General features: G+C 55.5%; 1 protein-coding gene and 1 pseudogene across 2 annotated transcripts; one reads left to right on the top strand and one right to left on the bottom strand.

Moving 5' to 3' along the window:
* The first annotated feature begins 477 nt into the window (after positions 1-477).
* On the top strand, positions 478-12,235 carry LOC101318008 (aflatoxin B1 aldehyde reductase member 4-like; annotated as a pseudogene).
* Positions 8,698-14,443, bottom strand: MRTO4 (MRT4 homolog, ribosome maturation factor). Of its 2 annotated transcripts, XM_033842273.2 has the most exons (8): positions 14,169-14,443; positions 12,224-12,282; positions 11,227-11,330; positions 10,668-10,749; positions 10,327-10,394; positions 9,938-10,089; positions 9,485-9,561; positions 8,698-9,378 (listed from the first exon to the last, which is right to left on the bottom strand). In XM_033842273.2, exons 1-8 carry the CDS (start codon positions 14,194-14,196, stop codon positions 9,229-9,231), a joined length of 720 nt encoding a protein of 239 aa, XP_033698164.1. In that variant the 5' UTR covers positions 14,197-14,443; the 3' UTR covers positions 8,698-9,228. The 2 variants fall into 2 exon arrangements, with proteins under 2 accessions (XP_033698164.1, XP_033698167.1); XM_033842276.2 differs by lacking the exon at positions 14,169-14,443 and having other exon boundaries at positions 11,227-11,352; positions 12,224-12,279.
* Positions 14,444-14,463: the final 20 nt, after the last annotated feature.

The following is a 14,463-nucleotide window of genomic DNA, read 5'->3' on the forward strand; positions in this document are numbered from 1 at the left end:
AAAGAATTTTTTAAAATATCTGCTATAGTGAAAGCTGGCTACTATGAATTCTCCCCAACCTTTGTCTGAACGAAGTCTTTGCTTTCCTTTTTGAAAGGTGTTTTCGCTTGGGTATAGGATTCGAGGCTGAGAGCTCTTTTCTTTCAATACTTAAATACTGACGCGGGCTGGAGCCTTTGGCAAGTCCTGACGGGAGGACCACAGAGCCGACTTCTGGGGCCTGCAAGGTGGCGGGACACCACTGAGGGCACCACCCCTGGGCCAAGACATCATTTTAGGACCTTTAGCCCTTAGGAAAGCCCCCTCTGGAAGAACACGTGGACCCCAGGACAGCTCAGGAGCCAAGCCGAGGGAGGTGGGGAGCCGCAGGCGTGAGAGGCGGGGGCGCCGCGCAGCCTTTCGCCTTACTTCCCTTGCCCCGCCCCTCTGTGCGCTCCGCCCCCAACGCCGGTGGGCGGGGCCCGACCCCCTCCTTAAAGCGGTGGCCCAGCTAGTGCGGGGGCTAGTGCTACGTTCGGCTGCGTTCCAGCGGGCTATCGCAGGCCCCCCGCCGCCGCAGTGTCCCGGCTGCTGTCGCCCCCGCAGGCAGCCTCTGGCCCCCCGGGCCGCCCAGGCACCGTGCTGGGCGCCATGGAGATGAGGCGGCCGTGCCCCTCCTCCGGGAGCGCGGCCACACCGATATAGACACGGCCCTAGCGTACGTCCGAGAGCATCCTGGGCGGCCTGGGGCTACGGCTGGGCGGTGGCGACTGCAGAGGTAATTCCTGGCACCCAGACTCCGTCCCCCTTACCTCCCCCGAGCCATGCACCGGCCGAGGTCAGGACCGACAGCTTCGCCCTCCTGCCGGGGCGCCGACCTCCACTGGCCACCCCGCAGCTCTGTGAACACCCCGCTCCTCAGGCCCCGTGCACATCTAGCCCCGGACAGCCGGACAGTGCTTTGTCTTGACTCTTTTCCTCTCCTTTTCCCTCCCCTCAGCAACGTCCCAACCCTGGTCTAGCCTGGAACGACTTGGCTAGCCCCTCTCGCGGGGACTGAAAACGGAGTCTGGCGCTGTGCAGCCCCTGCCTCCTTCCCCTTCCCCGCAGGTGCCGGGTGCGGTCCTGATCTGCAGGAATCCTGCCCTTATGGCCCTGGCACTTCCTGGCATAGTCCCAGATCAGGCTTCGGAACCGGCGGGGATCTGCTTCCTCGTTGCTCTGGGCTGTAGACTGCTGCGTGGAGCCCGGGGTGCGCCGTTCAGTTGGCAGTGCCTCTCGCTTCACCATGGTGGCCGCGCCTGGGAACCGCAGGAGCTATAGGCAGTAGCTGGGATGGGAGAGTGGGGGTAGTATGGTGTCTAACTGCCCTCTCTGTGCCAGCCTCCGTCCAAGGCCATAGAAGGGAAATTGACACTAACCCACTCCAGGGAACTCAGAGTCTAGAGATGGGAGGGGACACTGAAGAACACTAGGAAAACGGAACGTCAGACCTTGAAGAACTGCTAGTTTTCCAGGGGGAGTAAGAGGAGAAAGGGCATTCCCGGCTGCGCGGGTGGGCAGTGAGTGTGCAAAGGCAATGAGATTTGGCAGTGCTGAGGGTTTTGGAACAAGCAGACCTAGCTAAGTGGAGGGTTTGTGTATGGGGGTAGGGGGACATCTGTCATCAGTCTGATGCCATCTGAAATGTTTATAACGTGCCTCACAGGGACATAGTGAGGGCTCAGCAATGTTAGCTGTTACTGTTAGTAGTAGTAGTATTATCATTAGCACCATGTACCATCTTTTGCTTTGAGGTCCTCAGAGTGAAATGATTCACAGCACAGATCTGAAACAAAACAAGAATATGCATGCATCTCATATGCTATCTAGATCACCTGACTGCCTCTCTGTGACAACTCTGGTCTTTTTTTTTTTTTAATTTAAATTTTTATTGAAATCTAGTTGATTTACAATGTTGTGTTAGTTTCAGGTGTACAGCAAAGTGATTCAGTTATATGTGTATAACTAAATATGTATATACGTATTCTTTTTCAGATTCCTTTCCATTATAGGTTATTACAAGATACTGAGTATAGTTCCCTGTGCTGTACAGTAGGTCCTTGCTGGTTATCTATTTTATATATATTAGTGTGTATATGTTAATCTGAAACTCCTAATTTATCCCAACCCCTTCCCCCTTTGGTAACCATAAGTTTGTTTTCGGTCTGTGAGTCTATTTCTGTTTTTTTTTTTTTTTTTTTTTGCGGTACGCGGGCCTCTCACCGTTGTGGCCTCTTCCGTTGCGGAGCACAGGCTCCGGACGCGCAGGCTCAGCGGCCATGGCTCACGGACCCAGCCGCTCCGCGGCATGTGCGATCTTCCCGGACCGGGGCACGAACCCGTGTCCCCTGCATCGGCAGGTGGACTCTCAACCACTGCGCCACCAGGGAAGCCCCGGGCTTTCTCTAGTTGCGGAGAGCGGGGGCTACTCTTCGTCGCGGTGTGCGGGCTTCTCATTGCAGTGGCTTCTCTTGTTGCTTGGGCTCTAGGTGCGCAGGCTTCAGTAGTTGTGGCATGTGGGTTCAGTAGTTGTGGCACGTGGGCTCAGCAGTTGTGGCTCACGGGCTCTAGAGCACAGGCTCAGTAGTTGTGGCACACGGGCTTAGTTGCTCCACAGCATGTGGGATCTTCCCAGACCAGGGCTTGAACCTGTGTCCCCTGCATTGGCAGGTGGCTTCTTAACCACTGCTCCACCAGGGAAGCCCCCACCTGGGATTCTTAATGGGGGTGGGGAGAAAAGTATTTGATTAACTCACTCCTGACTCACACAGGCGGCACAACACCAGCCTTTTCTCAATGGGTTACTTCTCTGATGGAAATATCTTGCCTTTCCTTCCCTGGGGCCCCAGTTGAGGCCTCTTGCTCTCTTTCCTGAATTCCTGCCGCAGCCTCGCCATTTGCCCTGTTTCCAGACCTGTCCCTGAGGTTTTTGTGTGTGCTTCATTCAGAGTCATCTTGCAAAACTGCAAAGCTGACAACTTAGCTCGCTGGCTGAAAAGTGTTCAGAGTCTCCCTGTGGCCCCCTGAAGTCAGGTTCTAAGGGGTGCACTCAGGGCTCTTTGTATCCATCTGGTCTGTGGCCCCTTCTCTTGCCTTGTGTGCCCCGTGGACCTGGTGTTCTAGATTCATGGCGTCGCAGGCATGGCTCCTAACACGCCACGTTCTTGCCTCTGGGCGGCCTCTGACTGGCCCTGGAGATTCAGATTCTAAGAAAGCCTTCCCTGAACTCCCAGGACTCCTCTCCCACCTTGTGCTTATCCCGGCCTCACTTACTCTATAGTGGCCCCTTAGACTGTGCGTCCTTGATGGCAGGGATCCACTGCTGGCCCTCCTCATCCAGCCCTTAGCGCCAGGCGTGGCACACCCAGTTGTCTGGTAAATAGTCATCGTAATAACATTAGCAGCTCATAATGAGCAAATCTATTGGGGCCTCCTGACAAGATATCACTCAATTTACAGTTGAGGGGATTGAGGCTCAGAGAGTTTAAATAACTTGGTTAGGGTCACAGAGCTCGAATTGGCAGAGCTGGGGTGTGAACCCACGTCTGTCTCTTAACCATTACACTAGATCCTCTCCAGCGTTTGGTAAACTGACTTGGACTTCCATTTCTCTCCTCCCAAAGTGAAAATCACCACCAAGGCCAATCCAGTGGGTGAAAAGTCTCTGAAACCTGACAGCCTCTGGTCCCAGCTGGAGACGTCACTGAAGTGGATGCAGTGCCCCCGAGTGGACCTCTTTAACCTGCACCTGCCGGACCACGGCACCCCCATGGAAGAGACACTGCGTGCCTGCCACCAGCTGCACCAGGAGGTGAGGGCGGCCCCCCAGCTCCTCTCCTTGACCTGTCATTGCCCAGGAGAGTGGAGGCTCCAGGGCTGTCCCAGAGCAGAGCTGGGGACAGACCCCACTCCCAGGGTCCCCAGCCAGTCTCTCCTTCCTGGTGTTCTGGGCTGCAGTGGGTTCTGACCTTGGCCTCTCCCCCGCAGGGCAAGTTTGTAGAGCTTGGCCTCTCCAACCATGCCGCCTGGGAAGTGGCCGAGATCTGTACCCTGTGCAAGAGCAACAACTGGATCCTGCCCACCGTGTACCAGGTGAGGCCGGGGCTGCAGAGGCCTCTGTCTCCTGAGTGCCTGCTGATCCCGGGTCCTCGCGGCTCCCCCTCCCCGTGCCCTCTCCATAGCAGCCACTCCCCTGCTCACAGCCTGCAGATGGCTCCCAGGTACCCTCAGCCTGGCAAACAGGCGCCTGCTCTCTCCGGCTCTGGCTCCCCTTCCTGCCTGCTTCTCGCTCTGCAGTCAGCCTGGAACACTCCTCCCTGCTCTCCCTGGAAGGAGTGCCCAGGTCTCACTTAGATGCCTCTTCCTCTGGAAGCCTTTCCTGACAGCCCAGAGGAGCCTGAGATCTCAGGTCCTCCTTTTCTCCTCCTCATTCATTCAGCCAATGTTTGTGCACCTACTTGCTGCCAGGCAGTGGTCACAGAACTTACTAGTGTGTTACGATTGTCTCTTTCGTTGAATGTTTGCTAACACTCTAGCTCACTATTAAATCTCTGAGCACAGCAGCTTTGTCCTTTGGCTTGTGGATGGAAATCCAGTATCCAGGCCATAGGTGGTGCTCAGAAATGTTGGCTGAAGCGATGAATTTTCCTTGGGCGTGAGCCCTCTCCACCAGCGCCACTAAGTATCTGCCTGATTGTTAAGGTCTGAACTGAGGTTCTCCACAGGAAAATTTGGGGTCCCATGCGCCCTCTCCAGCTGGCCCTTCTGCCTGCAGGGCATGTACAACACCACCACCCAGCAAGTGGAGACAGAGCTCTTCCCCTGCCTCAGGACGGAGGTTCTACGCCTAAAACCCTTTGGCTGGTACGGGGTGTGGGCTGCTGTGGGGACGGGCTCACCCCGGGTGAAAGGGTCTTCCTGGCTGTGTTTCTGCCTGTTCCTGACCCTGGGGATGCCTGGTCCCAGACCTGGAAAGCAGGGAGGGGTTTGACAGGAGGCTGGGCTGGGTCCTCCATCCCTCCTGGGTCCTCCACCATCACCCCCACTTGCAGTCCAGAGCAGCCTCTGGGAGCAGTGCCAGGGGATCTGATTACAGCCTTCCCGCAGGGGGCCTGCTGACCGGCAAGTACAAGGATGGGGACAAGGATGGGTAACAACCTGTGGGCCGTTTCTTTGGGACCAATTGGGCAGAGATCTACAGGAATTGGTGAGCTGGGCATGGGCTGCGTCAGGGTGGGAGGTGGCATGGGTCCCCTTAGTCTGCAATGGGGAGTCCCTGGGGCTGCTTTCTTGGTGGCCAGGACCTCCCCCTGTGCTCAGACCTTTGCCCCTGGATCCCTACCAGCTTTACTGAGAAATTTACCGCTAAAATTTCGCCAGTGTCTCTGGGGAGTGATTGGGGGCCTGGATAGGGAATGCGAAGAGCTCTGGACCTCCCACCAGGTCTGTGAGGCTATGTCTTTTCCCTGGGAAGAGCCTACTCCCTGCCCACAGAGGGAGAAGAAACCTTGGATTGGAACTTGGGATTCCTGGGGCTTGATGCTGGCCTGTCACCTGGGGCAACTGAGTCTAAGTTTTGTAAACTCTTGGCAATAACACTGTCATCAATGTCTAAAGTTATAGTTGAACATCTGTTGGGACTAGCCTTCTTCCCTTCCTTTTTTTCATTTTTGCAAGTTTGAAAAAGTTATCAAAGTAATACATGCCCACAGTTAGAAGCAAGCCCTCTTCAAGTCGCACTCCTCCAAGGTGATGCTTTTTAATTCCTACAGTTTTCCTTCCCTCTGGCATTTACTGTGAGATCTCTGATGCATATACTTTACTGCTATTCCTTAATTTATCAAATTTAGACATTATCTGTGGACTGCTGGAAAGTTCCTAACCTTTCAAGATTTATAGAAGCTGAGTCTCCAAGGCTTCAATGCTAGTTTTGTTGAAATGGCCCAGGACTTTTTAAAATTAATTAGTTAACTTATTTTTGACTGCGGTGGGTCTTCGTTGCTGCACGTGGGCTTTCTCTAGTTGCGGCGAGTGGGGGCTACTCTTTGTTGCGGTGCACAGGCTTATCATTGCGGTGGCTTCTCTTGTTGCGGAGCACTGGCTCTAGGTGCACAGGCTCAGTAGTTGTGGCTCACGGGCTCAGTAGTTGTGGCACGTGGGCTCAGTAGTTGTGGCTCATAGGCTCTAGAGTGCAGGCTCAGTAGTTGTGGCACACGGGTTTAGTTGCTCCGCAGCATGAGGGATCTTCCTAGACCAGGGATCGAACCTGTGTCCCCTGCATTGGCAGGCAGATTCTTAACCACCGCACCAGGGAAGCCCCCTGCCAGGGTTTCTGGTTGTCTGGCCAGGTTTAGGAGCCATCGCTCTAAGCAGTGTCTCTCAAGGAGCTCGGCACACCACCAGCGCTCAGGCCTCACCCCTGGAGCCTCTTGGTTGATATTCTCTGCTCTACTTAGTTGACAGAGCACTGCAGGTCCATCATCTCCTTTACATTTTGCACTCACCACATGGGGCTGGCTCGGGGTGTTTCCTCACTGAGCAGATAAGTGAAGGCAGGTGACTGAGCCAAGGCCAGAGCTGGGACTGGAGCCAGGACTTGTCCTGTCTGTGACCCGGGGCACAAAGGTGTGGTGCTGTGGACACTCCTGGTTCCCAATTTGGGGAGTTGTGTCGTTCGCATGCGGTGAGCATGTTCAATGCAAGGGTCCTTGCCCACTGCATCCCCGCTGCTCCTACCACTGGGTTGAAATCACCCCGGTGAGGGGCCCAGAAATCCACATGCATTCTGCTGCTCAGGGAAACAAAACCTCCATTTGAGATGGTCCCTCAGGGACCAGTGACCTGCAGGAATCCCAGCGTCCTGACCCGTGCCACCCTCTCCACTCACCCAGCTTCTGGAAGCACTACTTCGAGGCTGTTGCCTTGGTGGGGAAGGCCTGCAGGCTGCGTATGGCCCCAGTGCCCCCAGCATGACCTCGGCCGCCCTCTGGTGGAGGTACCACCACTCCCAGCTCCAGGTAGGAAGGAGGAAGTGAGAGAGGGCTACGTGATTATTTCATGATTTCTGGATTACTCCTTTTCCTTTTCTGAAATGTCTCCATGGCCCAGGTCTTCTGGGTGGTATTCCTGTTCTTAGAGAAGTTTATTAAGTGTCACATTACAAACACTACTGGCCCTAGTAAGTATAATTATCCCAACTTTACGTATGAGTAAACTGGCTCAGAGGCCACTTCACCTAACTGTGGGTACATGCGATAGGGCAGAAGCTATGTGTGATGCTGAAACCTACATTTTTTCAGCATTAGCATTTATCTGCCTCTGGCTGCCTGCTCTGCAGAGGCCAACTCCATGTCCCTGGCAGGGCTGCCCTCTCCCTGCCATCCCACTTTCCCAACAACTTCCTCCAACTTGGGCATCACATACTAATGGTGCCTCTTTCTTGAGCCCCTGTTAAGTGCTAGGCCTGAAACAAACTTTATGAAATTTTAGGGAATTCCCTGGCGGTCCAGTGGTTAGGACTCTGCGTTTCCACTGCAGGGGGCATGGATTCGATCCCTGGTTAGGGAACCAAGATCCAGCATGCTGCAAGGCACGGCCAAAAAAAAAACCTCCCACAACCACCCTGCAAAGTAAAGGAAGCCTGAAGCTTAGGGAGGTCACACGACTAACCCAAGCCCTCCAAGCTGCCGAGCAGCAGAGGGGAACTCGGGTCTGCCTGCGTGCGTCTAGGGAAGCAGGGCCGTAGAGCTGTTCGAAGGCAATGTAAGTTCGTGCGGAATAATATAGGGTGTAGACTTCGGATTGCAGGTCTTGGCAGGGGCAGGGTGGGAGTGGGTGTGTGTGACTGGAGTCACTGTGGCGCGCTAGTGTGTTGATATCTGGCCGTCTCCCCTTGCAGGGCGTTCAGGGGGACGCAGTCATCCTGGGCATGTCCAGCATGAAGCAGCTAGAACAGAACTTGGTGGCTGCTGAGGGAGAGCCCCTGGAGCCGGCCGTCATGCAGGCCTTTGATCAGGCCTGGCACCTGTCTGCCCATGAATGTCCTAACTACCTCCACCAAGCCTAGTCCTGACTTGGGGTGGCAGAGGACACACTCCACCTATCACCTCTTTTATTCTCTCAACCAGTCAGTTCTGACTTTAAGCTGCTTTACGTAGCTAGTTCTTTCCTCACAGTCCCAGTTCACAAACTGTTTGTTTGTCTCCTATGTTCTTCTTAATACTCCCAGTTGCCTTCCTCATGTAAAAAGCCCAGGGCCTCAGGCATTTCCTGTCTGAGTAAAGAGGCACTAACCTGGCTGGAGCCAGGCCCACAGTGAATCTGGTGAATCTGTTTCCTCTGCAGCCTGCAGGCTGTTTCTCGTCCTCCCACAGGCTTGGTGAGAAGGGGGCAGGAGTAGGGATTAGTTTTCAAAGGGCAGAGGCGGTGGGAGGGTCTCCCAGCCTCCTGCCCTGAACCCAGTGTGACCTCTCAACATCGGGGCTGCAGGTGGCCCTCATGCTTCTACACGCGACAGAAAAGAAGAGGGCCATACACCCTGAGGTAGATCTTCTCCCGTTCAGAATTACCTCATTAAATACTTATAAACAGAACAATCTGGGCAAAAACCTACCACCTGAAGCCACCACCCAGAAGCCTAAGACCTCCCAGGATGCAGCGGAATGCTTTTTACATCCATTCAGTTTCGGCAGTGGCTTTATTTCTGCTTTAGCCAACGCGTCCTGTCTCCTGGTCATCCACAAGTTTCTCGGCCCTGGTTTTGGGGGTTGCGGGTGGGAAAGAGAATAGAGAGTAGGGGTAGGAGGGCGGCAGGCAGGGTGCCTGTTTTCCTCAAACAAATCCCAGTTTCAAGCCAGGGGCGCCGAGGGCCAGAGGAAAGGAGAAGGTGGTTCCTCTTGTGCTCCCAGGGCCGCCCGGCCAGTGGTCACACAGGAGCCAGTGCTGGAAACTGGCTTGAGGTGAACTAAGAATCCTGGGGGTCCAAACAAAGCCCAAACCCAAGGGTTTTTTCCTAGAAAAGTCCCTTTTGGAGGAGACACCCTGCTGCCAAAGTTTCCTTATTTATAGGATAGCCTGTCCCTGTCACCCTCCCTTGTGTGCATACACAGCAAAACACACGGCAGCTCCCCCGAGAGGGCTGCGGCAGTCTCACGCCGTCCAGTCCAGACAAGGCTGGAGCAGGCCCGGAGGTCCCGTCCCAAGTGCACGTCAGCTGTCGTCGTCTTCCTCTGATTCTACTTCCGACTCGGGCGCGCTCTCTGGCAAGTCATCTCCCATCTGCTGGAACCTTCCGGACTCCGCGTCCCACACGTACTTGACGGTCACCTTGAATTCGGCCATTTCATACCTGAAAAGCTTCTGCCAGAGGTGAAGGGACCCAAAGGTCAGGAGGAGCGAGTGGGGTCAGAGGAGTCTGCGGCCCCTCCCGCCGCAGCTGTGGACGCCCGGGGTGGAGGGAACTCACCAGGACACGGGCCTGCTCCGGGGTCAGCACATCACCCTCCTTGCACACCTCGTAGTCGGACAGCAGGGTCACCACACCTACAGAGAAGGGGGCCCCCAGGCAGTTACTCTGGCACAGAGGCCTGTGCAGGGCCAGAGGAACTGGGCCGGCCCCCTGCCCCCAGGCTTCCAGCAGCACCGGGGCAGGGGTTCATCAGTGAGCATTCAGCCGCCCAGGAGGGTTTTTGGGGGGCAGTAACTCCTCCTTCCTTCCTTGCCCTGTAACTGCTGTATTCTAGCTGTAACTTACTGTCCACATTCACCCCAGCTGTCAGGCGGGCGCTGTTAGTCCTGTTTTCATATGAGAAAATGGAGGCCGGTAGAAATTGGGGGTGAGGGGGGAGTTGTCTGGCTTGGAAACCTGCGCTCTCGGCCGCTCGGCTGTGACCTTTCCGCTCTGGGGACGCCCCTGTACCTTTCTTGAGGGCCGTGGGCAGGCCCAGCTGCCTCAGCTGTGGCTCCATGGAGTGCGGGAACTGCTCCAGGGGCCCCGGGTCCAGGCTCACGGTGAAAGTGGCTTTGTTCCCAGCTCGGGCGTAGTCCATCTCCGTGTATTTCGTGAACCACCTGAGGGGAAAGAGAAGTGGCAGGAGGGCAGGTTTCCGCCTGGGCCTCGCCTCACCGCCCTTCCTCCTCGGCTCAGCCTGGAGATGCGAGCCCGGGAGAACAGAGACTCCGTAACGGGATTCCAGGAACCAGGAACCAGGTTTTACTCAGTGCCTCTACTGTACAAAGTCCTGGGCTATTCCCTCCCCGGAGACCTCGCCAACCTTTCCCTTCCCACCGCTCCTCCAGGGCACTTACTCGTTCACTTCCTCCTTAGTGCGATTGGTGAAAAGGAGACCAACTTCACCCCTCAACTTCTTGCTGACCTACAGAACCAAAGTGGGGTGGGGTCGGTCACATTAGAGCAGCGGTTCTCAACTGGGGACCATTTTGCCGGCCCCGCCCCCTCATCTGGCAACACGTGGACATTTTTGGTCACAGCTGGAGGGGGGCAGCACTACTCCCTGGGTCTAGAGGTTAAAGGAGAACCGAGCTTTAAGCCCACCCCGGGCCGCCAGATGGCTGCAGCGTGCATCATGTGACAGCAGCGGAGAAGGCAGCCTGGCCTCGGCCCCTCCCTGTGAGGGCCAGAGACTCACCTGATGCAGATTGTCTTTGTACTCGTCAGATGGGCTTCGACCCAGGGCCACCATCATCACTTTGTTTTTGCCAAAGAACATCCTACAGAGAAAAAGAGGGGTCTGTGAAGGAAGCGCCCCGCCCTGCCCTCACTTCAGTGCAAACCAGCTTCAGTCCCCGGAGCCCGTGCCAAGGCCCAGGCTGTTTTGTAGCAGAAGGTGTGGCCAGAGGCTCCACTCTCCCACGCAGCCCTGCTCACTTTGTCGCCAGCCCAGGGTCCCTCTCATTATTTTCCTGCACAGACCCTGAAACTCACATTCTGTCTCAGCCCACTGTGAGTGCATCTGGATATGTGGAAGGGGCCTGTTTAATGGTCTGAACCAGAACGGGTGGGATGTTCCTTAAGGGACCAGACCCCAGGGTTCAGGGACAGTTAAAAAGCGCCCTTCAGCGGGGATGGGGGCGTGGCACTTTGTCCTTATTAAGGCGCCTCCTGTGACGGAGGTCACTGACCGCCCCTGTGCTTTGCAAGCAGCCTGGCCCCTCCGCACTCGGGCCCTTCTCCCACTGCCCGCTCACCGGCTGTGCTTCCAGGCACTGCGGACATCCTTCAGCTTGCTGTTCCTCATGTTGGCCACGGAGAAGACGAAGAGGTACTTGTATGTGTCCACACATTTCCGAAGCTGCAGGACAATTCATGGGGCTCTGGAGTCCAAGGGGCAGCAGGGGTTGGGCAGTACTCTGGCCTCAGGTGGGAAAGAGACTGCTCCAGGTCTCTTACAACTGAGGATGTTTAGCGCCTCTAACCTGGTTGTTTCCTCCTTGCCTCTGCTACTGAAGCCAGGATACTAAGTACAGGGGCTGCCCTGACGCAAAGCAGTTGTGATGGCAAAGTTCGGGGGAGGCTGAGCCACGGGTCAAGAGCCCACCGTCTCCCCAGGTTTCCGACTTACGGTGGCCACCACTGCAACTGACCACTTCTCTTTGTCCAGTAATTGCTGGCGATCTAGAAACCTAGCTACACTAGGAAGTCTCCTGCTTTATGGAAACATGTAAAGTCTTGTCATTTAGTCATAAAGGGAGGCGGCTCATCAGCCCTGCGGCACCCACGTTGTTGGCTGTAGCCACGATGAAGTGGTCTCAAGGAAAATGGCATCTTCGTGCTGGAGGAAACTCCGCTCTCACCCAGCCTGCAGCCTGATGCAGTGCAGACACTGGCTTGGTGCATTTACCCACACTTGGTAACTCCCTGGCTTTTTTTTACATCGGGCAGACTAACAAATCTCTGCAAGCTTCAGTTACCAGACCGCAAAACAGCGATAACTTCCCCTCGCATCTACCTCACGGGGGTGCTTCACACGTGAAACAGCGCCGTGCAGGGCACAGTAAGGGCTCAATCAAGCTGGAAACCATCACTATGGGAGTTTTTATTGGTGCTGCTGCTGGAGGAGAAAGGGCTGGATCAGCACCTTTTTTTTTTTCCCCCCAAACAGTATGTTTCCCTGACAAACAGCCCTACACACACATCTATAAACCAAATACAAGGTCTGGAAAAATAAAAAGAACACGCTCTTACCTCTTCTATCAAGTTCTGTTTCAGTTCTAAGCCTTTCTTGGCGGTTTTGGTGAGGGAGACTAATACAAAGAAGAAAAGGGGGAGATGATGAGAGGCAAATCTGGATGTCGCGGAGACTCTTTCTTCCCCCCTTTGGTAGCCCAGCTGGACCAAGCCAATCTGAGAAAAGGTAGCAAGGCTTTTGTGGACACCACTTCTGGCATGCAAGGCTACTCCCAGGGTCCCCAGAGTGGCTGCTCGCTACTGTTCCCGAGCCTGAAGGTCCCTTCCCACCTTTCCTGTTACTCAGACAAACTAGGTATTCCTTAGCTCCCCTGAGGTGAAGCGAAAACTCCCTACTGAGGTGTGGAGGCTCTGGGGGCCCTGCCAGTGGCTGAGCTAGCTGCTGGCTGAGGCGCGTCCCTGTGCTGCTGTGGTACACAGAGACCATCTGTGGCTGCTCTGGGCTGGGGACTGTATCTCCTCTGCTACACCCTGTCTTGCAGTTTGGACCCATGGATGCAGCAATGCATCTTTGGGGAAAGACAAGCACCTCTTCTCCAACAACAGCTGGGGCCCAATTTGCCCCTTAACCAGAAGGGTTTGACATTTGCCAGATCTGACCAGGGCTCCCTCCACAGAACCCAATCATTCCACAAACGCTTAACAGAGCATCAAATGCAAAGCCCTGGGTCCTAGGAGGAGGCCGCTTCTTATTCATCCTGCTGGCACTCAGTCAGTCCCTCTTCACGAAGCACACATCCAGAAAGGTAATCACGCCATTCAGGGGCAAGTGCAGCACAGGAGGGCAAACAAAATACAGTTGTCCATTTTCCAATATTTCCACTGCTACAACTGTGGACCTAGCCAGCACCATGCTCTCTTGGATTACTGCTAGTCTCGCTGCTTCCACCCCTGCACACTGCCCCCACCTTCCCTGTCTATTCTCAACAAAGCAATTACGGTGATCTTTTTAAAAGTAAAGTTGAACCCCATCATTCCTCTGCTCGAGCTCTCTCCTCCCGTTTCACCTGCGTGTGAAAGCCAGTTCCTTGCAAAGGTCTTTCAAGCCCCGCACACTCTGCCCAATTCCCTCTCCCTCCTTTTTGCTCACTCTGCCCTGGCCACGCTGGCCTCTTGCCCCAGAACATGTCAAACATGCTCCCGCTTCAGGGCCTTTGCCCTTCGTGTTCCCTCTCCTGGGACCACCACCCTTCCAGGTAACTCCATGGGTTGCTTATTTACTTTCAAGTTCCTGCTCATTTGTCATCTCAACAGAGACCTTCTCTGGCCACACTGCACAAAAGAACATCAACTTCTCTTTCTCTCTTACTCCACGGGACTTACCACTATCTGAATTTACTGATTCGATTTTCGGTACCTTGGGAGGATATACTTCCCATAACTAAAATATTAAGCTTGATGAGGGCTCTAGGCCTTCCTTGTTGTAACTGCTGAATCCTTCGACGCCTAGAGAGTGCCAGGTCCCTCTCTAATTTGTTGAGTGAATGTGCTAGAGAGCCGGAGTGAGAGAGACTCACCATAGTAGAGGCAGTCAGGAATACTCTCCTAGTAGGTATCCTACGAACTGCCAACTGAGAAAGAGCCAGCCATACAAAGACCGGGGCACAAGCATGCCAGACAGAAGCAACTTCAAGTACATACTTAGGGATAAACCTGGGTTGAGGGGAAGGCGGTAGGGTCGGGGGAGCGCGGAGAGCTAAGACAGATGGGCTGAGGTAGGAAAAGGTGGGCCAAGGCGAGATCGGGCGCGGCCTGGGTGTCCAGAGGCTGTTCCCCGACCAGCCGGCCTTGGACAAACTCTGGAGGCCTGGCAAAGCAGTCTCCGCTCCCTGACCCGACCCGGCTCCAGCCCCCACCCCCGTGCTTCCCCCGCGAAGCCCCTACCGCAGGTGACAGCCAGCCCGCGAATTCCTCACCGGGTCCCAAGACCCCCTTTGCCCACCTTTCTTGTCGCGCTTGGATTTGGGCATCGCGCTGCAGCCACGTGCGGCGGAAGACGGTGCTGCCTATTAGGACCTCGGCGGCGCTGGGGCCTCTGGGACGGCCCTCGGGGGCTGCCCTTGCGCGTGCCTGACCCAATCTGCGCTGAGGCCCGCCTCTCCCTGCCCCGCCGCCGCCTGCGCTCTCCCTCGAGTCTCCAGAGCGACTTCCTGCGCGGGCGGGGGATCCCAGAGTCCTGGACGCCCCACCGAGAGCTCCGCGTGCGGTTCCCAACTCTATGGTTCCGCGGAGGCGGA

This window comes from Tursiops truncatus, chromosome 1, assembly GCF_011762595.2.
Source record: "Tursiops truncatus isolate mTurTru1 chromosome 1, mTurTru1.mat.Y, whole genome shotgun sequence".
NCBI classification, from domain to species: domain Eukaryota; kingdom Metazoa; phylum Chordata; class Mammalia; order Artiodactyla; family Delphinidae; genus Tursiops; species Tursiops truncatus.